Raw genomic sequence first — 22687 nt, forward strand, 5'->3', positions numbered from 1 at the left:
TAACGAACTGATGCATTCTTTCACTTATGGATCGAGTAACATGTATAATAATCGTTAGAGTTGGTGCCTTAAATCTTGTGGTCTCGTTATTTGTAATCATTTATATACTAATTATTTATTTAATAGAATAAAACATTTTATTCAACATTTAGTTTGCATTAACATTATCCAATAAACTAAGATCCAAAGTTATTTTATGTAACTTAAACATATATGTGGCTGTCATACAAGTTAATTATGTTTAAGTAATAACCTACATGATCTGTAGTATATGGATAAGGTTGGGTACCTTTTCCTGGTGACAGTATGAATACGACTCACCTTGTAATTGTTACAATAATTGTACAGTTTTACAAACGATTTGATCCTAATCATTCATGTAGAGACATATGAGTGAGGGTTTGCTATACAGAGGGTTTGTATAAGACTGGACCGCAAATTGATTAGTCTCTCTTTACAACATCGTTACGTGAAGAGATTAACATTTCAATAAGATGACCATGGGTGACTCGACCTTAATTTTGCGTGAGTTGTAAACTCCTGTTTATGAGGGTGATCCTTTGATCTGTATGGGTGAGAGTGGCTAGATATGTCGACTCGATAAGTCTACTATTTTGGGGATTTGTCTGAGTAGGGAGCTGGGAACAAAGCTACACAAGATGAAATTCATTCATTCTGTATTTAGGGTAGGTGAATGAATTGCTCCCCTAATAGCTGATTCCAAGTATCATGAACAATGAGGTCTCACCCTCCCACTAACCTAAGAGATTAGCTTATAGTTGGACTATAAAAAGTTTGTTCATTAGATGGATTAGCGGTATTCGATGAGTTAGTTGGAATTACAGGGGTAAAATGATAATTTTGACCTATTTATAGTTACCAGCAAATGTGAATGGTGGACTTACTATTGATTGTTATATTTGTGGATGCAAAAGTATATATACAGTGCGAAAAGTACAGTTGTGGATCTTTAGTGGAGTGCCATACAGTTGGTGAATGTTGATTAATTTAATTAAAAAGCTTAATTAATTAATCTCGTATCATTTGAGTTTCTAATTTGTAGGTACATAAGCTCCCCTTGCTAGCTCATTAAGATTGAAACGATGAATAAATGGTTTTGAAATAATTTGAATTGTTTAAATTACTCAAGGAAATTAAAGGTATTGATTATATTATTATGATTAATATACAGTATAATGTTTAGTAATACATTATCATATATAGTTAATTTCAAATATGATTTAAGATTCATATATTTATTATATGAATGAAATTCAATATAAATATTATAGGTTAAAATTTAATGTGATTAAAATTCATATTAAAACTATAGGTTAAAGAGTTGTATTTTAATACCATTAAGATGCACAATATATAGTTAATTAATTAATGATTTGTTAATTAATCATTCATATTGTATTTAATATAATATTTTATTATTATCATTAACTCCCCATTACAGGGGAGTTATTGATCTCATGTGGTGGGGTGTTAAACTCCCCTCCATCGTCTTTATTTTGTTATTAAAAACGTAGGGAGAAGTTGGTATATACGCAAAAACACACAGAGAAAATGAATTACTCTCTCAACAACTACTCTCTCAATTTTATTTGCAATTCCATTTTCCCTCTCCCAAAACACAAAAGAGATCCCACCATCTCATCCCTTGCCCGAGAATAGTGAGGACTTTAAGTGGTAGTGCCCAGAGAAGCCTGTTTCCTGTGTTCGTGTTATTGGAAGAAGATCTATAAAGGTGTTCGTGACTGTTGAGGAGATAAATTCGTGAAGAGGAATTTCATGAAAAAGAAAGATTTACAAAGGTAAAACTACTTTCTCCTCTCTTCCTCTCCATCAAATCAAGCTTGATTGCAAATATTTATTTCATAGTTCCATTGTCTTGCTTCTCTGTATTTTGATTTTTTAAAAAATTGAATGTCATTGACTTGTTCACACACTTTCACGAGGAATTCCATCTCTTCAATATAAAAAACGTGTTTGTTTACCATCTTAAGAAATGTTTACAATCTTAAGAAATAATTTCATGGGATCCAAGTTAAATATATATATATATATAGAGAGAGAGAGAGAGAGAGACAACTTTGAAGATAAAATAAATTTAAAAACTGATGTATTGTTTCACTTATGGGGGAGATGTGTATATAAAAAAGTAAGTGTTTGTTTCCACATGTCTATTTACATTATAATTTTTTAAAAGACAATTAAGTACTATTTTAGAAATTAAAATTAAAATTTTGACATTTTGACATTGCCTCTATTACTAGTTGGTTAAAAATAGGACTAACCATAGAAATAACATTTTTAAAATTTTGATTTTGGAAATGACAAGATGTTTTTAGGTTACGAAAAATAGCAAAACTAAAATAAATTTAATTAATTACTTATCATTAGATTATAAAAATACCCCAAATATTATACACAATTCATCTATTCAAAAAATACATATTTTTAAAAACCTAAATTTTATTGATATTTGAAATATATTTTATTAAAAAAAAGTAAGATATTATCTAACATTCTGATAAACTAAAGTGTGATGCAAACATTTCAAAATGAATGACTGATCTAATAACACCAAAAATATTTGGCAATTGAGATCATAAAAGAACTCATTACAATGTAATTCTTCAAGATTCAAACACAAAACCTCATTCAAACTCCAAATCTAAAGAAACCCTCAATTGCAAGTAACATTGGTCGATAGAAAAAATTATTTACATTTAATTCCTCTCCTTAAATTCCCCCTCCCCGAAACTTTTCATAATCTAAAGCATTGAGATCATATATAAACACAAGGAGGTACAATCATACAACACATAAATGTGACATACAAAATCTAAACAAAATTGTGGGTTATGGGTATTTTGAACGAAATTTCGAACCTAAGGACGGTCCATAGCAGTATTAGCACCGACAAGATTTTTAAAGTCAGGGTGAAGGATATCGAATATGAAGTTAGGATTCTTGATTACCCGTAGACCTCCATTATATATAAAAAAAAACACCTTCTTCAACTGAGCTTCATTGTTCTCCAAACCTATTTAAGAGAAATCAACCGTGTTCTCTACAAGGTATCATCCCACTCATGATTAAAAAAAAAAAAACTTGGTGGTTGAAAAACCAGGGCAAGAATAACAAAAGTTTATGGATGCTTATTTGGAAACAAGAAAAAACAATAAAATATTAGGATTGATTCTGACATAGCAAAAATTATGAAGCTTATTTCAAATCGATTGGAAGAAACAACAAAAATATGATAATCAACTAGAAAAAAATTGAAATTTCAATAAAAATAAGTATTTAAAAAGTTCAAACTATTATAGATATAAAAAAAAGCAAAACAAATAAAATAAAGTGATATAAATCAGAAAACGTAAAAATATGTCAAAAGAAGGGAAAACGGAAAAATATTTAGATAAATTGAGATTGTTTGATATTTGAAAATAAAATCTAAAATACACAAAAATATGTGAACAAAACGAAATAATTAGGTAAATTCATATTTGAAAATAAAGATTTGATCAAAATTCAAGATTCAAATCAACTTTTTTTTTTTTTTTTTTTTGTAAAGTCAAATTATGTTTATTATCAAATCTATAGCCACCAAATTTAATTATACTGTATTTACTATAATTCGAAATAATTTCGCAGTTTATTATTTTTCTAAATGAAAGTGTAATTAATACTATAAGTGAATTTTCCTTATGATGGAAGTTGGACATGGGCTTATGGGCTCAATGTTTCATTGGGCCGTTTAACTTTCTTAACTGGGCTTGTTAAAAGATTTTGGGCCTTATTGGGCCAATACCTGGCCTTTGCAAAGAGAGATGGAAGGAAAACAGTCTCAGATGAATCCGCCGTTCGACAGTAAAGCCGAATGATTCATGAAATATGTGTCTGTGAATTCGACATCGCTCTTCTTTTTGGATTTAATTCTCTCAACTAGCTTCCCTCGCCATCGTCGGCAGTGATCTATTGCGTTTCTTCTTGGTTGCAGTTTCTGGCGAGAAGCTCAGTTTCTTAGGGTTTGCATTTCATGGCGTCGCACGCTCACCTCGATGATGTTAGTCTTCCCTTCTTATCCTCACTGTTCTGTATGCTTTTTACGCGATTTGTTTCTCAGAGCATCGCTTTGATTTCTTCATTTTTTTTTTCAGGATGATGATTTTGGAGGCGATTTCACTGGAACGCACAACAACAGGCATTCAGGCATAGTTTCGCATTATTTGAAATGAATCTTTGGGGCGAGATTGGCCTGTGTTTACTGATTTAATGCTATGTTAATGGAAAATGTAGGAAATAAGAGAGGTTTTGGCGATCTTGAAGATGACGAGGACGACTTCTTTGGTTCTAAAAAGGTATTTCTACCTTTTATCTACCCGATTTACTTTCTTCTTCTTCTTCTTCTTCCTTTTTTTTTTTTTTTTAAATTTTTTTAAATTTTTTTTTAATATGTGTGTGTTTTGAGCACAAATTATTGCTTCAAGCTTCACTTTGTTTATTTTACTCTAATTGCTTCAATGTAGGCTAACTCTAAAGCAGAAGAAACTGCTCCAGGTGTAGCGACTAGAATGATTCTGTCTCTTCGTGAGAGGTATTGTATTATTAAATGTTAGACATATCTTCCCTGCGCAATGTTGAGATGCACTGAGCCTTCGAGTTCCTTATGTAAAATTATATATTCTCAAACTTTGCGTGCAGTCTTGAAAGTTGCGAGGATACACTTTCAACATGCCGGGTATGTTTGTTGTTTATCTTTTCACATCCTCGTTCTTCTTTGCCTTTTTATTTGTAGCTTATGGAGACTCGTTGATCATTTGGATCTTTATATTAGAGGCCTACGAATCTAATATTGGAACTTCTGTTACTTTGCCATTCAGTTCCTGATATTCCGCATTTTACTAATTTAATATTCAACTCCTTCACGTTTTACAACTTAACCTAAAATGATAGAGTAGTATATGCTTATTTAGAGAGATCTATTCACGTTAAATTCTATTCAATAAATATAGAAAATCTTTTAGGCCACCAATAATATTTACATCACTAGGAAGGGCACAAAAGGGAAAGGCAAGGAGTTAGTTATGGCTGACGAAGCATCATCCAGTGGCACCAAAGATGATTAACGACAAGTGGATTAGGCAGTTAGTATAAGGCTGTTACGTGAAGGCAGTTACTTATAATTTTATCATAGTTATTTATATGGTATGTAATAAGGGGATGTTCTTATGTTCTTAGTATGTTTTGTCTAGGATCTTCTCTCAAGAGTGAAGAAGAAGATAGTGTTGTAATCCCTTTGGGAAAATCTTTGTTTCTTAATAAGAATCTCTATATTTGATTCCTATCATATTGGTATCAAAGCCCACAACCTGCGGCATTTGAGTAAGATGGTGCAGAAGAAATTGGAAGAACGAATGGACGCTACCAATTGGGAAATTGAAGAAATCAAGGTTAATGGATGATACTCTTACTTCCTTGGCAAAGAGTGTGGAATGCTTGACGGTTCCAACCGATAAATAGCATCGGGCTTCAGAGGATATGCAACAACTTTTGACTAAGTAGCAACAGGCTTAAGAGGAAATGCGGAAAATTTTATTGGCCTTGATCATGCCTCGATTGCTATTGGACGGATTTGCAGTGGTTGGATGCTTGCCCAGTGTTGGAACGGTCAATACAATGCCAAACGCTACTGTTGTAGTAGAGTGTGATAGGATGTCAGCGATGGAACCGTTGATCGTAGTAAACTTAAAAAAGTTGAAATGCCGGTGTTTAATGGTTTAGATCCAGATTCTTGGTTATTCAGGACTGATTGATTTCACATCCATAATCTCTTTGACTCTGAGAAAATGACAGTAGCCATTATTAGTTTTGAAGCGGCAACATTGGATTGGTATCGAGCAAATGAAGAACGCCAGCCGTTTTCCAGTTGGAACGAATTGCGACTTCGATTACTTGAATGTTTTCATTCTCCCAAACAAGGAACCGTGTGTGGGAAATTTCTTGCCATTAAACAGGAATCCACCGTTGAGGAATATCGGAGTCGATTTGATTGCTTGGTTGCTTCGCTCCCACAACTTCTCGAAGAGGTCCTCGAGAACACTTTCATGAATGGGTTGTTTCCTTGGATTAAGGTTGAGGTGGAATGTTGGGATCCTATTGGGCTATCACATATGATGAAATTGGCCCAATTAGTTGAATATTGTGAATTGACTTGCCTTGATTCAAGCCTTTCCAATGTTTGTGACCCCAAGGCCCAATCTCGTATTCCACCGGCTATTACACCAAGTATTCCTCTGATTGCGAAGGATGGTATGACAATCAACTGGCGGTGTTTCGATGCGGACGATTACTCTTCGTGGCGTTTCCACTACAGTTCCCGTTGCAATGGACCCACACAATGCTTGTCGGACGCTCACTGTGAGAAAGTTTATGTTTTGATGATGTTGATTTGCTTGTCACCAATCTTCTGGTTAGTGATTATTCCGAAGATTGGTGGAAGTGTTTGGGGATGGGGAAGAACTTTGTGGGCCCGTTGAATTACAACAAGCGGCAATGGAATCGAATGTTGAACCGGTGGCTAATCCATTAGTGAATTCAATGTTGAGTCTTACTAATCCGAGTACAATGAAGATCTGAGGAGTAATCGGTTTTGAAAGTGTCATTGTGTTAATTGACTACAGTGCGACTCATCATTTTATATCTCAGAAGACGGTGGATTTGTTGCGGTTACCTATGATAGACACTACTAGTTGTGCCCTCTGGAAAGGTAGTTAAGGGGTAAGGGTGTATGTGCGAATGTTGAATTGAAATTGGGTGCTCTGTGCATCTGCGAGGATTTCTTACCATTGGAAATGGGAGGAGTTGATGTCATTCTTAGTATGCAGTGGTTATTCATGCTGGGGTCACTGGGGTTGATTGGTGTAATCTGACAATGACGATAAACAAAGGGCCTAATGAAATCATTTTGAAAGGTGATTCGAGTTGTATGAAGGCGCTAATTAGCTTTAAACAGCTGATTAAATTCTGGGAGCCGATCGATCAAGGCTATTTGATCGAATGTCATGCAATGGAAGGGCGAGGGTTGTTGACGGAGTGGTACGGAATCGAAGAGGTCTACACCATTACAAAATCGACATTGGATGTTTTAAATGAATTCAATGATGTCTTCAATTGGCCTGGTTCATCTCCGGTCAATGTCTGGCCTTATAGATATGTTTATCATTAGAAGAATGAGATGGAGAAGTTGGTTTAAGAGATGTTGGACTTGGGAATCTTCAGGCTCAGCGTGAGCCCTTATTCCAACCCTGTTTTTCTAGTTAAAGAGAAGGATGGGGATGACGATTTTGTGTTGATTAGAAGGCTTTGAATAATGTTACTTTCCCTGATAAATTTCCTATTCCGGTGGTAGAAGAATTGTTTGATTAGTTGTACGGTTCGGTATTGTTTTCCAAGATTGATCTCACGTCTGATTATCATCAGATCCTTATGCATCTGAATGACGTAGAGAAAACAACTTTCAGGACTCATGAGGGACATTATGAATTTCTTGTCATGCCTTTTGGGTTAACCAACGCCCAGCTACTTTTCAAGCCTTGATGAATAAGGTGTCGTCCCTATCTCTGTAAGTTTATTTTGGTTTACAGCTGTAGTTTGGAGGAGCATTTGATGCACTTGAGGCTCGTATTCACCGCTCTGCGCAACAACAGTTTGTATGCTAATCGGTAGACATGCCAATTTGCTCGTGGAAGAGTTGTCGGCCATATAATTCTTGGCAATGGTGTGGAAGCTGATCCGGAGAAGATAAGAGCAATGCTTGAATGGCCAACTCCTACTAAGGTAAAGGAGGTTCGTCATTTTTTGGGATTGACCGGGTACTATCGACACTTTGTACAAAATTATTTCAGTCTGGCTACTCCCTTAAGCAATCTATTGAAGCATGGAATGTTTGATTGGACACATAACTCGAGAAGCTTTTAAAAATTGAAGAATGCCATGGTGATACTTCCAGTTTTTTAGCCTTGCCTGATTTCTCACAACCTTTTGAAATAGAGATTGATGCTTCTGATCATGGAATTGGAGTGTTTCTGACTCAAAACAGAAGCTCGGTTGCATTTTTTTAGTCACGCTCTATATCTACGGGAGCAAGCTAAACCCATTTATGATCATGAATAGGCTGTAGTGTTGGTTGTTCAACAATGGTAGCCTTATTTGTTGGGATGCAAGTTTATTGTACGAACTGATCGATGAGTTATACAACCTCAGTACCAAAAATGGATTTCTAAACTGCTTGGGTATGATTTTGAGGTTTGGTACAAGCCTGGAATTGAGAACAAGGTTACTGATGCCCTATCCCGAGTACATCCAATTGTGCATCTAGCCCATTTTTCCGTCCCAACTCTCCAAAATTGTTCAGGTGGTGTGAAATGAGGTAGCAAAGGATCCCAAGTTGAGTGCCATTATACAATAATTGCACGAAGATGAATGTAGTGTGCCGTGGTTTACTTTGCATCAAGGAGTTCTTAAGTACAAAGGTCTTTCAGTTTTATCCTGTACTTCTAGTTTAATTCTTTCCGTGCTTCATATTTATCATGCCTCTGTTTTCAGTGGTCATTCTGGTTTCTTCAGAACCTACAAGAGGCTGATTGGTGAATTGTATTGGGAGGGGATGAATTGTGATATAAAAACGTTTGTGGAGGAATGTTTGGTTTGCCAATAGAATAAAACATTGGCTATGAGTCTGACTGGGTTGCTATTACGCTTAGGTATTCCTGAAGTAATCTGGGATGACATATCAATGGATTTCATTGAAGGATTACCCAAGGCCAATGTATTTGATGCAATCCTTGTTGTGGTGGACAGATTGAGTAAGTATAGTCACTTCTTGGGTCTGAAACATCCCTTTACTGCTAAAACTGTGGCTGATGTCTTTGTGAAGGAAGTCGTTCGTCTTCATGGGTATCCTAAATCGATTGTTTCAGATCGTGACAAATCTTCATGAGGAGGCACTTTTGGCAAGAGATGTTTGGAGCAGCTGGTATGAAATTAAATCACAGCTCGGCCTATCATCCACAATCAGATGGACAAACTGAGGTCTATGGCCGACTTTTGTCCAAAGAAGTGGGTTAAATGGTTGCATTGGGCTGAATATTGGTATAACACAACCAGTCGTAGGTCTACTGGTTTAACCCCTTTTCAGGCAGTCTATGGCCGTGTTCCTCCACCATTGGCCTATTATGGTGATTCACCAATGCCAAATTCTACTTTAGATCAACAACTGAAGGAACGCAATTTTACCTTAGGCATTCTTAAGGATCATTTGCATGTAGCTCATGATAAAATGAAGAAGTTTGTGGATCAGAAGCGTCATGAAGTGGAATATGCTGTTGGAGATTGGGTGTTCCTTAACCTTCAGCCGTATCGACAAACTTCATTGGCCCATAGACGGTATGCAAAGCTGTCTCCTAAGTATTTTGGTCCCTATCAGATACAAGCACGAGTGGGGCAGCTTGCTTACAGGTTATCCTTGCCTGATGGGACTAGCATTCATCCAGTGTCACATGTTTCTCAACTTAAGAAGATGATTGGATCTGCTCATGTTGTTCAACCAACAGTTCCTCAATCTTCTGATTTAGGCCACCTATAATATTTACATACACTAGGAAGGGCACAAGAGGGGAAGGCAAGGAGTTAGTTATGGCTGATGAAGCATCATCCAGTGGCACCAAAGATGATTAACGACAAGTGGATTAGGCAGTTACTTATAGTTTATCATAGTTATTTATATGGTTATGTAATAAGGGGATGTTCTTATGTTTGTAGTATGTCTTGTCTGGGATATTCTCCCAAGAGTGAAGAGGAAGATAGTGTCGTAATCCCTTTGGGAAAATTTTTGTTTCTTAATTAGAATCTCTATATTTGATTCCTATCAAAATCCTGCTCGAATCTGATGTCATAATAAAAATTGTAAACTAGCCATGGCTCTTGGTTATTGTCCAAGTAAATTCCGGAAAAAGTTATGTAAGATGCCTGTAATCCATCAAATTTTTATTCATAGCTGAAGAAAGCTGTGCTGTTGTAATTTATCAATCCTCAGTGAGGGCTCTAGAGTCAAAGCTGATGGCAACATGTAGTCATACCATTGTCTTGAACATAATGAAGTAATTGAATATTTGCATATTATGGATATTCACATATTTTTAGTTTCATGCTCTTGTTGCAATCACCCTGATCTGTAGCCTACTACTATTCTCACATTGAGTTTGGATAGCTACTTGCTATTTATAGAAGTATTTCCTATAAAAAAATTCAAGGATGCTCGTATACATAGTTTAATTGCTTACTGGATTGACCTTGGTTTCAGACAGAGCTTGAAACTGCTAAGTCTGAGATTCAGAAGTGGACTTCTTCATTTCAGAATGAGAATTTCATTCCTTCTGGGACTTCCCCTGGTTAGCCTATTGAACTCTGCAATTTTTTATTTTTATTTTTATTTTTTGTCATCCGATATGAACTTCTCGTCCTTGAAACAATTGAAATTTTTGTGTAGAACCTAAATATGTGGTCAGTTTTCTTCAATCCCTGAAGTCCTCAGAGGAGTCTCTGAGAGACCAGGTTTGCTGATTATTTTTCCGTGTTTGGTTTTGTAGATTCTCTTTTGTAACATAATGATGCTTTACATTTAGGACTGGTATTTTGTTATGCTAAATGAATTATGTGTTTCATCCTTCAGCTAGAAAAGGCAAAGAAGAAGGAAGCTGCTTTTATTGTTACTCTTGCAAAACGAGAGCAGGAGATTGCAGAGTTGAAGGCAAGTTCTGCATATCTTTCCTTTTAGACTTAATGATAAATAATCTTATTTGTTTCTACTATGAAAGATGTGAGTCGTGAGGTATTCAGATGATAAGAATGGAATATATTTTGTTTGTTGTGCATGATTTTCACTATTTGTTAGCTTATAGGACTGACCGCTAAGCCTCGCTTATGCACCGAGAAAGATCGTCGATAGGAAAGCTCTGTTACGCACCAACGACGGCCCCTTCTCTTTACCTTTCTCGTCCCCTACCTTAGTCCTTTGCTGGCTTGAATTAATTCCATCTCTTTTTTTCTTTGTTTGCGAGAATGACTCAGAGGACGAACGATCACCTTTGGTGGTAGGGTCGTTAATTAGATTTGAACTTGAAACCTTAATTTATGTGTGACACTTCCACATAAAGCAAACAACAATCGAACATGATTCCTCAAAGCTTCTTTATCCGCATCCAGGACAAGATGCTAGGCTTAATCAAGAAGAGAACTGCTAACTCTGTAATTGCTTGCTTACGAATCTGCTACTTTTTGTGATTTGTGCAATGCAGACGTTTTCATCTTTATTGCCCTTCCACTTGCATTTTGTTTCACAATTTTCTTTTGAATGATTTATGGAACTCTTTATTTTCCATTTCATTTTCAATTATTTAGATCATGCTTCTCTAATCTTGCTAATATATCTAGGCTGCAGTCCGGGACTTGAAAGCACAGCTGAAGCCACCATCAATGCAGGTAACGAAACTTCAATTATTATTATTTTTGTAGAAGTGAGTTAGTTGAGATGAGAACAATATAGCATAATTTATCGTCTTCATGTACTTTCACAGCCTTTTCTAATATGGTTTTTCCTTTCAGTTTTAACTTCTATAATATTAAGGTTCAAATCAAGATATTGATTTGTTTATCTTTGCTACATTTAGTCGATTGATCAGAATATGTCATGTGGTTGTTCTTGGTCTTATATCTTTTGTTGCTAAGCTATGGAACCGGCAATTTTAGTCTTAATGGTAAATCTCCTTAATGCAAGGAGAGGGCAACTAACCATTTTGACTATCCTAACGTGAACCTGGTAAGAAGGGCTCAAGTGTTTGGAGATCCTTCCCAAGTTTCTAAATTCAAGCTCTAGGCTTAAAACCCTATAATTAAAATCCTTCGTTGTCTCTCACTGACCTTGGGTCAAAGCCTCTTCAGCAATTATTGGAGGTGCAGGTGGAGGTGGGCCATAAGCATAGTGCTAGCAGTAAGCCCTTGATTCCTTAGTTGTAGTCTTATAATAGAAGAAAAGGGAGAAAAGGCCATTTTGATTAGAAGATCAATTGCCTCTTGAAGATTTGTAAACACATCTTAAGTTTATCAATCCATGTCTGGAACATGATGCTTTTGTTAAGAAAATAATTTCCGGTGGATATGAGAGAAGCTCTTCAAATGAATACAGCTGTTATCTATTTTTGTGTCATTTATATAATTTGCTTGAACTTCAATTATTGCTTCATTATGTTTGTAGATGTAGATCTTTTGCCTACTTGTTAGGAAATTACTAGTCTCCAAGTTTTACTAATTTGCTTCCGACTAACTTCAACAGGCAAGGAGATTATTGTTAGATCCTGCAATACATGAAGAATTTACTCGTCTTAAGGTCTGTTTCACATGCACTACCAAAATTGATATCTTTGTTACCTCCCTCTTACATGCATCTTTTTATTCAAGCGAGATGGTCTAAAATCTTAACTAGGAGAAGGATCTTCCACACGTCTGACCATCATATATTCTTGTATTAACGATCTTAGCATTTTCATGTTCTGTTCACACACACACACACATAAGGAACCGACTTTCTTCCAGAAATATGGAAAAATGTACAAGGACAAAACGAAAGGAAGCGAAAAACTATCCCCCTACCCTATTTACTAGAGAGGACCTCAATCTAAAAGCACGATGACCAAGGAGCCGAGGCATCAGGAGGAAACATGCACCACCAAATTCCAAATTTTAAGCTACTGCTTTGTAGAATTGAAACACGTGTATTTCATCTGAACGAAGGTCTCAGAAGAGAGCACAAACCACATTCCTCCACAAAATCCTAACTTGCTTATTCAAACAGACTCCACTTAGTGAACAAAGAGTAAATATGATCTTGGATGGTTCTTGGTGGAAATTATATCTCTAGTCTGAAACATAGAGCAAGATTCCTGAATTTTGTTCCGAGTGCTAAACCTTTTTCTGTCTCGGTGTTTTCTGGTTCACCTGTTATTTTAACAAGAAACACCTTAACTTATTGGCTATTGTTCACCGAAAACATGAAATTCTGGGTTGGATCCCAACAACGGCCTGAGATCCAGGATAATCTGATTTACAGCTCCAAAGATTAGCCATCTCATCAATTATATTTTAATTATATGCACATACAATTAATTTTGAACTTTTGAATCTGAGTGATGACAAACTGGTAATCAAGCTTCATGAATGAGTGTTATTATTCTCCTGACATGCAGAATTTGGTTGAAGAGAAAGACAAAAAGGTAAAGGAGCTGCAAGATAATATTGCCGCTGTAAGTTTTACTCCATCTAGCAAGATGGGTAAAATGCTGATGGCTAAATGCAGGACTCTGCAAGAGGAAAATGAAGAGATAGGAAATCAAGCTGCTGAAGGAAAGGTACGTATAGCCATTAATTCACTTCATGGCCATTGTGCATCACTCATCTTACTGTTTCAACCTTGTCACCTTACATTCCTATTTTCACTTTTGAACGATCTAATTCTATAGGCATATTTGGAAGTGATACTAAAATAGTTAAAATCACTTTAAAACATGATTGTAATAATTCAAAACCAATCTTGATATGAGAAGTGTATTTCAAAGTACTATTTAGTGAATATGGCTTTTAAAATCACTCCCAAACATGCAACATCTTTTATTCACCTCTCTTGTTCCTCGGTCTCAATTTCTTTTTTCAAATGGAGCTTTTTCGTGTTGGGTTACAACTTTGAAATTGATCGGAAAAATATATAGATTATCATTTGTTCTGGTCTCCTGAAATTTTAAGTCTGATGTGTTTGTGATCTTTCACCCCTCACCTGAAACTGCAGATGCATGAGTTAGGAATGAAGTTAGCCTCGCAGAAAGCTCAAAATACAGAACTTAGAATTCAGTACGAAGGTTAGTATCTTTCAGAAAATATAGAGTTTGGTACCCATTGGTTTTTTTTTTTTTTTTTTTACAAGTTATGAAGGCTTGTTCGATAACCAATTTATTTATGGTTTTATGTATTTAAAATTTATGTTTGTTCCCCCAATTACCGTAGTTCGAGAAACATTTTAATTTTTAGTCAAATTTTAAAAACAAAAAACAAGCTGATTTTTATTTTTTTATTTTTATTTTTGAAAACTTAGTTTGGTTTTTATAAGCTCAATTTTCAAAAACTAAAAATAAAAAAACCAAAACCAGCTGGTTACAAATCAAGACTTACTTTCTATAATTCACATTTTAGTTTTGTTTTTGAATATTGGTTGAAAGTAGAAACTGAGTATTTATCAATTAATGGATGAAATTTTAGAGACCTTTTTCATGAATAATTTCGACCAAATCTTGTGCAGCCTTACAGAATCATATGGAAGGGCTAGCAAATGACGTTGAAAGATCAAATGAATTGGTATTCATCATTCCTATTTTTTTCATCTTTTTAAATAGTGACTAATATATTTATCAGTTTTTATTTTCCTTGGCAAAATTCAGGTTATTGTCTTGCAAGAGAAACTAGCAGAGAAGGATCGGGAGCTCCAAATCTTGAAGGAAACTTTACAACAGCCGAAGAGCCCAATAGTGGAGGATAAAGCTGATTCACCACTGATCGAGAAGCAGCAGCAGCCCAAAGACGAGATGATTATTTCTGCCGATGCTGAAAGCTGAGCTGAGATTATACAGATTTTAAAATTTTTGCATCAAATCAAATCAACGTCTTCCTCATGTATATTATATTTCATTTTAACTCGGCTCTGCTTACGGGTGAAAATGAGGATAAATTTTAGTTCCTTATCGTTATTTATTTTACCTCTATTTTCTTTGCAACGGTCACAATTTGAGATTTAATTTATAGGAATCAGGCCAGGCTTATATAGTCTGCAGGTCGACAAAAACCTTCCCTACAATCTACACAGGAACCATTTACCATACCTAAAGGGGTGGGATGGGATGCAAAGCTAAATGAGACTTGCGATTCAAATTTTGTGCTTCTTCACTCGGATCACACACCTGGAGAAACGTCCCTTGACATCTTTTCGATTATATTGAGAAGTTGATGTCGAGTTTTTTAATTCCCCGAGGCCAGCCTAATCCAGCATTTCCTACGTTTCCAAAAGCTTGAAGTGGTTCCACCATGCCCTTCGTGCTGTTGCCAAGACCCTCTCCCTGTTACGGTTACAAATCAGTCATAAGACTAAGCCATTTGTACATATTTGAAAATGATTTTGAAATTATTAAATTTTTTTTTATCATGTGTAAAAATCAATCCGAAACATATATTTAATCATTCGAAATTAATTTCTATTTTTAAATACAATTTTCAAATCACCAAAATTGATTTTGAATCAACATGTTTCATTGTGATTCAAAAATAAGTGATTTTGACCATTTAAAATCACTCTCAAACATGAGTGATTCAAAAAAATCCAAATACATAAGTGAAAAATTTTACTTGAGAAAAACAAAATGGAGAGATTTAGTGGGACTGATTCTCAGTCAACAAAAACTGATTATTGAAAAACCAATTCGAAATAATTTAAGATTCTTCCCAAATCAATTTCAATATTTACCAAACATTATTTTTCTTTAAAAATATTTTTAAGATGAAAAAAAAGATTTTGGTCGGGTAAAAATCACTCCCAAACATACATTCAAATATGCCTGGAACTTAAACACGAATCAATCAAACAACTTCAGAAAAGAGCCAGGGGGATAGATTTTTTGACAGACCTCTTTCCAGCCCATGCTTTTCAAGATTTTTCGCCCACGACTACCAGCTCCAAATGAAATATTAGAGGCTTCAGCTGCAGTGCTCTCCGAATAGCCATAAGAGGATGATGATGTAAAATTGCCATGACCGATAGCTGAATTCTTCTGCCCAGGACCAACCCCGAAACCACCATGAAGGATTCTTCTCTCAGCCGCTCTATCTCTATAATGATTTTGGTTTGAACACTGAGACTGTACAAAGGTATTTTGGAAATAAGTGGAGTTCAGGTAGAACAATCAAGCATATTATTAACAAGAAAAAATTATAAGCTTTTTAACTTAAACACGAATTCTGGATCGACCGCCAAATTATAAAGTTCACCTTTCCAGTCGCAGCCATGCTAACAATGGCTGTGCTTCCAACTTTTACTTCGTTATTAACAAGATCAATTGGCCTATCCAATAAATCGGGGAAACCCCAATCTTTTGTAGGGTTGGATGAATTAAAAGTTGACATGGTCGCCAAACACTTCTTACTAGGACTATGTAACTTGTAGATTCTCCCTGAAAGTAAACTTCGGGTGGTCATAACATGGTAAAAAATGAGAATGGCCATGGATTTAGAAATGAGCTAATGTCGGATCGGCATTTCTCTCACCGGTTGTAACTCGAACCAAATCTAAATGTACTTCACATATTGGAGCCGTTTTAAAAAGAGCACCATTTGAAGACAACGAAGGATGAAGCTTCCCAGACTTCCTCACCAGTCTTCCAACCAACCTCATAACCCTCCCCTTTCCCCCTGTCCTGGACTCTAAAACCGTCGACCAGTCCCAGATATCCACAACAGAGAGCTTGGGAATTGCTTCCACATAATCAGTGACTTGACCATACTGGGCCTTCCAGTTATCTTCATCCGTGGACACACCTTCAGAAAGAGAGAGGGAGAGTGAGAGAAGGGGAAAAACTAGATATTCAATAATAATATATTATGGGACCGAACATCTTGTAATATTCCTAAGTCTTGCAAGAGATTACGTACAGGACAAGAGAAGTAGGCTGTAGGAAGAAGCAAGAACGTAATCAGGTAGCTAGACTTCAAAAGGTGTGATAATTGGTAATGAGTTTGAAGGGCAAGGCTAAAGTTCTCTGGATGAGAGCAGCAGAGCATATTTTTGGAAAATTTTGGAAGGAGAGGAACCTTAGACTCTTCAGAGATAAGTTTCATATCGAGGATTCTTTTGTTATACTTTTACAGCATATGACTTTTTGGTGACGTTCAACTCACAAAGTTAGTTACAGTCTTTCCACGATTATTAGAAATTGGAAAGCCTTATTGTGTCATAGGTCCTTTTTGGACATTAGGCTGTCACTTTCTGTGATCAATTTTATTGTTTTATTTCTATAAGGACAATTGGTACTAAGTGAGAGCAAAGTCGAGAGATGAAAGAAAGAATCAAAATTCATTCCTTAGCCACAAATATATATTGTATCATTGCTAAACTTTTTAAATAGTATTCCCTATGTGCGGCTAATAAAAAACATATTAATCATGTATGTTCATCATAAACATAACAATAATGAACAAGTAATGTTTGATAATTGAAAAAACGATGTTTAAAATGTTAATTAATAGTACATAAGAAGTAAAGTTTTAATTAATAGTACATAAGTACATAAACATTGAAAAAGAACGAACTATATGATGACATAAAATATATTTAAAAATTGTAAAACTACCGTAAATTTTCACTATTAAATCACATGCGTGATGCTGATGGTAAAAAGAATCATTCATGCATCTTTCTAAAATCCTTATAAGAATGTTGTTTGATATTCTCTAATTGCAAAATGTACTGATAACTAAATGCATCATAAATAACTTCATGCTTGACAACAGATTTTTAGACTTGTAAATGTGCATTTGAAACATGATTGAAGTTGCCAATTATTTTAATGTCATGCAATGAAAAGAAAAATGCCACATGCAACAGACTCCTAAGACTAGCACACTTAAACAGTAATTGACCCCAAAAGTGAGACCAAGTTGCCAATTCATAGAGTTATATTACCTCCATCTGATACACTTTCGTTTGGATTCAATATGGTATGATTTTCTTCTTGGAACCATTCACCTTCCATATTCAGAGGATCATCATAGCCTGAACCACAATCAAAGTCATTTTAGTTTTACGGTAGATATTACTTTCTCAACTAATGAAGTCTAATTATACCTCCATCTAATACTTGTTCGCTAGAATTCAAGATTTCATGACTTTCATCTTGGAACCATTCACCTTCCATCCTATGAGTATCGCCATAGCCTGAACCACAGCCAAAATCATTCTGTTTTCATAAAAATCAAGAAATTGCCATCTCAACTTCTAGAGAAGAGTTTGAGCACACCATCACTTGATGACTGAAAGTTATTAGCATCATTAGTTCTTGATGATGTGGGAGATATGCTGTCATTAGTGGTTATGACTTCTGAATTGGAATAGCCGGACAAAAAAAGATCAATAAGCGTATCTTCTAACCTAAAAAAGTGAAAATGTATATGAAAGAGAACAAAAAGCAGCTACAAACTAAAATTAACATCTCAACCAAATATAGTATACCATAAAGATGTGGGAGGATTCTCGTGGTCATGAACATCAACACCCTCCACTTTTTCTCCTGTTGAAAGTAAAAATAAACGGGACATTATTTGTTAGTTAAGTACTAAAGACAGTATCGGCTGCATCAAGAGCTGTTATAAAAATAAAGCTTCCTTAGTATATGTTATAATTATCCTTCATCCATTTAGTGAGGGTCCTTAAATGTGCATAAACAGCCAACTAGAGAGATGTTGCAGAAGGCATAGTCATGGAAGCAACAACATAAACAGCCAACTAGAGAGATGTTGCAGAAGGCATAGTCATGGAAGCAACAACATAAACAGCCAACAGTGTTGCAGAAAATGGCAGTGGAGTATTAAAAACTTAGGAATACCTACCATTTGAGATCAGATAAACTTGGCAAGTAGTAGGCGCAACAGCAGTGATATTGATTCACAAGTCAAAATAAAGAGATCTATGATGTCTTGACATGCAATTTGAATACAGAATATATATCCAGGATTTAACGAAGGTAAAAGCTGATCCAAAAATCCAGCTTAAGGAAGGTACTAAACATTCACATTTGGAAACTAACGGCCTGAAGCATTTTATAAATAACAATGTCTGGATCAATATAAGATGTATATTTAAGCGGTCATCCAAAGTATACAAGTTACTGGTCCAAACAAGCGAGACATGTGAAACTTCACTTGACACTGTAATCAACCATAGGTCCATCTGACAGAATAATAAAAGAATGAGCAGCAGCTCTTTGTTAACTGCCAAACTTAATATCTAATTGAAAACAAAGCAGCTGCAGTGTAATTGGCAGAAGAACGTTTACGTACATTGATAACTAACCTAATGGTAGCCCGTCGTCATCACTTCCTTTGCATTTAGAAGTGTCAATTTCAGTGGCCTCAAATAAAGAGTGATCCTCGCTGCCAGTATTACACACTTGACTAGATGAATCGCCTTTAACAGGATTATCAAGATACGTCTTGCATTCTTCACCCTGCTACGATGTTCAAAAAGAAAGAAACTACTTAGAGTGATATCAAATCAAAACGAAAGAAGATCGCAGAGAATATGAAAGGCGGTAATAAGTAATGACCATATAAACAACAAAGCTACGGTACCTCGTTCGACTGAAGAAGCACATAGATTCCATTTTCGAATTTGTAATAAGAACCATCTCGACTGCTATAATACCAACCGGCAGCAGGATCGTGATAAAATCCACTACTGTTGGAAGTAACGCAAGTAAGTAACAATTTCAGTAGAAAATGTAGTTGAAATGGCAACATTGAAGCAGAAATATTGAAATTCGGCGACGATCTTTCACAGGAAGAAATAACGGACTAACCGTAGGATAAAATTTCGCAAATGATAAAAGAAACTATGTGAAGATACCGGTATACTTAGCATCTAACAGTTTGATATATGACAAATGTTTTTATTCAGTTCATCAAATCGCTACCTATTAAACAAGAAAATCGACAAAATTACTACGAATTGCTCGTGATTTCAAGTTATAGAACAATAAGATTACGAATTGCTCGTATGAATCATCTATAACTTCAGAAACAGCAAATTTCCTTCTCAAAAAGATTGTTGCGCAAATGTTGGTTGATTTGGCGATGAAAAATCCGCAAAACGAAATGAATTTATGAGAGTATAGTTAAAGAAACCTGGAATGGAAGTACAGCTGAGAATTCTCATCCCACACGAACGGGCAAGTACTGTCCTGCAATTCCTCGGAACCGAACTGTGTCTCGCGCTCCTCCATTGTATTTTGGAACCTTTCTTCCAACCCCGCAGTGTTTTCATATACCGCGCAAAATCCGGCCGTCTTGGGCCTCTTAGTGGCTAGCATAGGCCGAAGCTGTGGGCCCTTACGAAGCCCAACACTCCATTGGGCTCGAACTCTTCGTGGTTTTAATAAGAGGTTTCTTCATAGATGGGCCAAAGTAGATCTAATATCACACTAAATAAACTTTCCATTTACAAATCCATCTTTTTTTTTCTCACTCTCTCTCATAAATTTGAAATAATAAAAAAGAGGATGGCAATGAAGAAAGAAAAAGGAAGAGGAAGAGGTCATAGGGCAGGGGATATATAGACAGAAGAAAGGGTAGGTTGTGGACAGATGGTGATCGTCATATCTTACATGTAATGATCATAGTGGGAATCGTCACTCTTGTATTGTGTCCTGAATCATTATAATTAGTGTCTGATGGTCTCTCCTTCTAATGATCACTGTCTCATGCAGGTAGATGAGAAAAAATTCCTTATCTAGATTCTGAACTGATGTATATATAGAAAAAATGCGTCTAATATAATTTGAACCTAATACTTATATTAGTTGTAGATCTTCTTTAAAGAGAGTAAGAGAGAGAGAGAAACCAATGATGTGATTAATGGTAAAGCAACGGTAGTATTTATATCATTTGCGGGTGTAAGGAAGCATAATTTGCTAGACCCACGAGCTTAGAGAATAAAATGGTTCCTGTCTACTTTTTCCTTTTTTCTTTTCCCTCCCGCTCTAGGAATTCTACCTTCATCTTTTTCGTGGCTTGAGATTCATCCAACTTCGCTCTCAGAGATGACCACCGCTTATTTCTTTCTTGGTTATGCTCAGTCCAGGACTACACGTCAAATGAAGCTTGGGTTGTCGTGCCTGGGCCCTAAACCCAACCTGAAAACAAGCATGGGAGCATATACAATAACTAATTCTTTCAGGGGAGACACCTTAATAACACAAGCACCTCTAGAGCCCACATTCAAAGTCTCCTTCGAGAACTCATTAGATTGTTGCGAGCGTATCCTTCTACCGTGAGAGGGTCTTTTGGTGACCTATTTTTAGTGTGGGAAGAAGTTCCTTGATTTCTAACTCCATTCGTCTCTTTCAGGTTCAGTCGAAGAGATCGAAGTGAAGCCTCAATCTATTGGGTTTTCTTCACTCATGTATTGTATTTCCACTATACTCCTAACAGCTAGACTGCCAAGCACATTTCGGTTAGCCAGAAGATGTCGAGCAAAACAGTAGCTTGAAGAGTGGGCTAATTTAACAGTGAATCAAGTTGAAAGTTAAAGTTGCCAAGGATGTTCGAGTAATTGGGGAAAAAAAACCTGCGACCTAAAATTCAATTATGGGAAAACCCAACAACTGCCGGTCGAGGTGGAAATAAGCTTGTGAAGAAGCAAGCGGCAATGACTCGCAACTCTCGAAAAGGAAGAGGCCATTACAAAATAATACCGAAAGAAAAAAAAAACCTTCTTTTCGGAATCAAACTACATGAACTAAAAATTTACAAACTTGCCAATTTTAAAAATAAATACATAATACAAATATTCAAAGATTCCAATTTAATAATAAAACACCAATATAACTAATTGTAATAAGGGTATTTTGGTAAGCTCAAAATTAGAAAAAATGTTAAAAATTTATAAACAAAAATTTGGTGTGAATTTGAGGAGCACAACGGGAGCATGGATATGGAGAAAATATAATATAATAATAATAAATAAATAAAATAACTAAAAGCATAAAATAACTAAAATTATAAAATTGGATAATACATAAATTGAAGTGGAATTCTCACCAATATATATAAAATTTTAAGATTCACTAAATGCCACTATTTATAAGCAAAGCGGCAAGGGTGTGGATCCTTCCTGAACGAAAGTATTACAATCTCTTAAATGAGGTAAATTGGGTCAGACATCAAGCATGAATAACTATAAGGTACATGGACAACATGAATGGTGACACATGGCCTTTTGGACACTAAGTAATGAGCATCTATTTTCTATTATAATATTCATAATACTCCCCCTTAGATGCCCATATATATATATATATGAAATATGTCTTATTAAAACCTTAATAGGAAAAACCCTAGTGAAGGAAAAATAGTACATATTTCATATAATACAAATACAATATATTTACTCCCCCTCATGAAAACATCACTTAAGATCTCTGAGTCGCCGTATTCCAATGTTATGCACTAATTTTTCAAAGTTGAGATTGGTAATGCCTTTGTAAATAAGTCGGTCAGGTTATCCTTCGAACAAATTTGTTGTACAGTGATGTCGCCATTTTCTTCAAGATCATGAGTGTAGAAAAGCTTCGGTAAAATATATTTTGTTCTATCTCCTTTAATATATCCTCCTTTGATTTGGGCTATGCAAGCTGTGTTGTTGTCGTATAATATTGTTGGAAGGTTTTTATTAGAAGACAAACCACATGTTTCACGAATGTGTTGAGTCATTGATCTTAGCCATATACATTCTCGACTAACCTCGTGAATT

At 35.5% G+C, this 22687-nt stretch overlaps 2 protein-coding genes across 5 annotated transcripts; one reads left to right on the forward strand and one right to left on the reverse strand.

Moving 5' to 3' along the window:
- The first annotated feature begins 3874 nt into the window (after positions 1–3874).
- Positions 3875–14856, forward strand: LOC120071040 (FKBP12-interacting protein of 37 kDa). Its single transcript, XM_039023031.1, has 14 exons — positions 3875–4081; positions 4176–4227; positions 4315–4376; positions 4545–4612; positions 4720–4756; positions 10379–10466; positions 10565–10629; positions 10748–10825; positions 11509–11556; positions 12407–12460; positions 13317–13478; positions 13913–13982; positions 14420–14475; positions 14559–14856. Exons 1-14 carry the CDS (start codon positions 4055–4057, stop codon positions 14730–14732), a joined length of 1041 nt encoding a protein of 346 aa, XP_038878959.1. The 5' UTR covers positions 3875–4054; the 3' UTR covers positions 14733–14856.
- Positions 14857–14912: 56 nt separating this feature from the next.
- On the reverse strand, positions 14913–20192 carry LOC120071038. 4 transcript variants are annotated; one of them, XM_039023028.1, is made up of 11 exons: positions 20062–20192; positions 19510–19615; positions 19232–19385; positions 18392–18449; positions 18180–18310; positions 18008–18097; positions 17846–17935; positions 16432–16701; positions 16156–16337; positions 15795–16025; positions 14913–15230 (listed from the first exon to the last, which is right to left on the reverse strand). In XM_039023028.1, exons 1-11 carry the CDS (start codon positions 20157–20159, stop codon positions 15105–15107), a joined length of 1536 nt encoding a protein of 511 aa, XP_038878956.1. In that variant the 5' UTR covers positions 20160–20192; the 3' UTR covers positions 14913–15104. The 4 variants fall into 4 exon arrangements, with proteins under 4 accessions (XP_038878956.1, XP_038878955.1, XP_038878958.1 ...); XM_039023027.1 differs by having other exon boundaries at positions 19232–19388; XM_039023030.1 differs by having other exon boundaries at positions 19510–19612; positions 20062–20182.
- Positions 20193–22687: the final 2495 nt, after the last annotated feature.

The sequence above is a fragment of the Benincasa hispida genome, chromosome 2 (genome assembly GCF_009727055.1).
Source record: "Benincasa hispida cultivar B227 chromosome 2, ASM972705v1, whole genome shotgun sequence".
In the NCBI taxonomy this organism is placed as follows: Eukaryota; Viridiplantae; Streptophyta; class Magnoliopsida; order Cucurbitales; family Cucurbitaceae; genus Benincasa; species Benincasa hispida.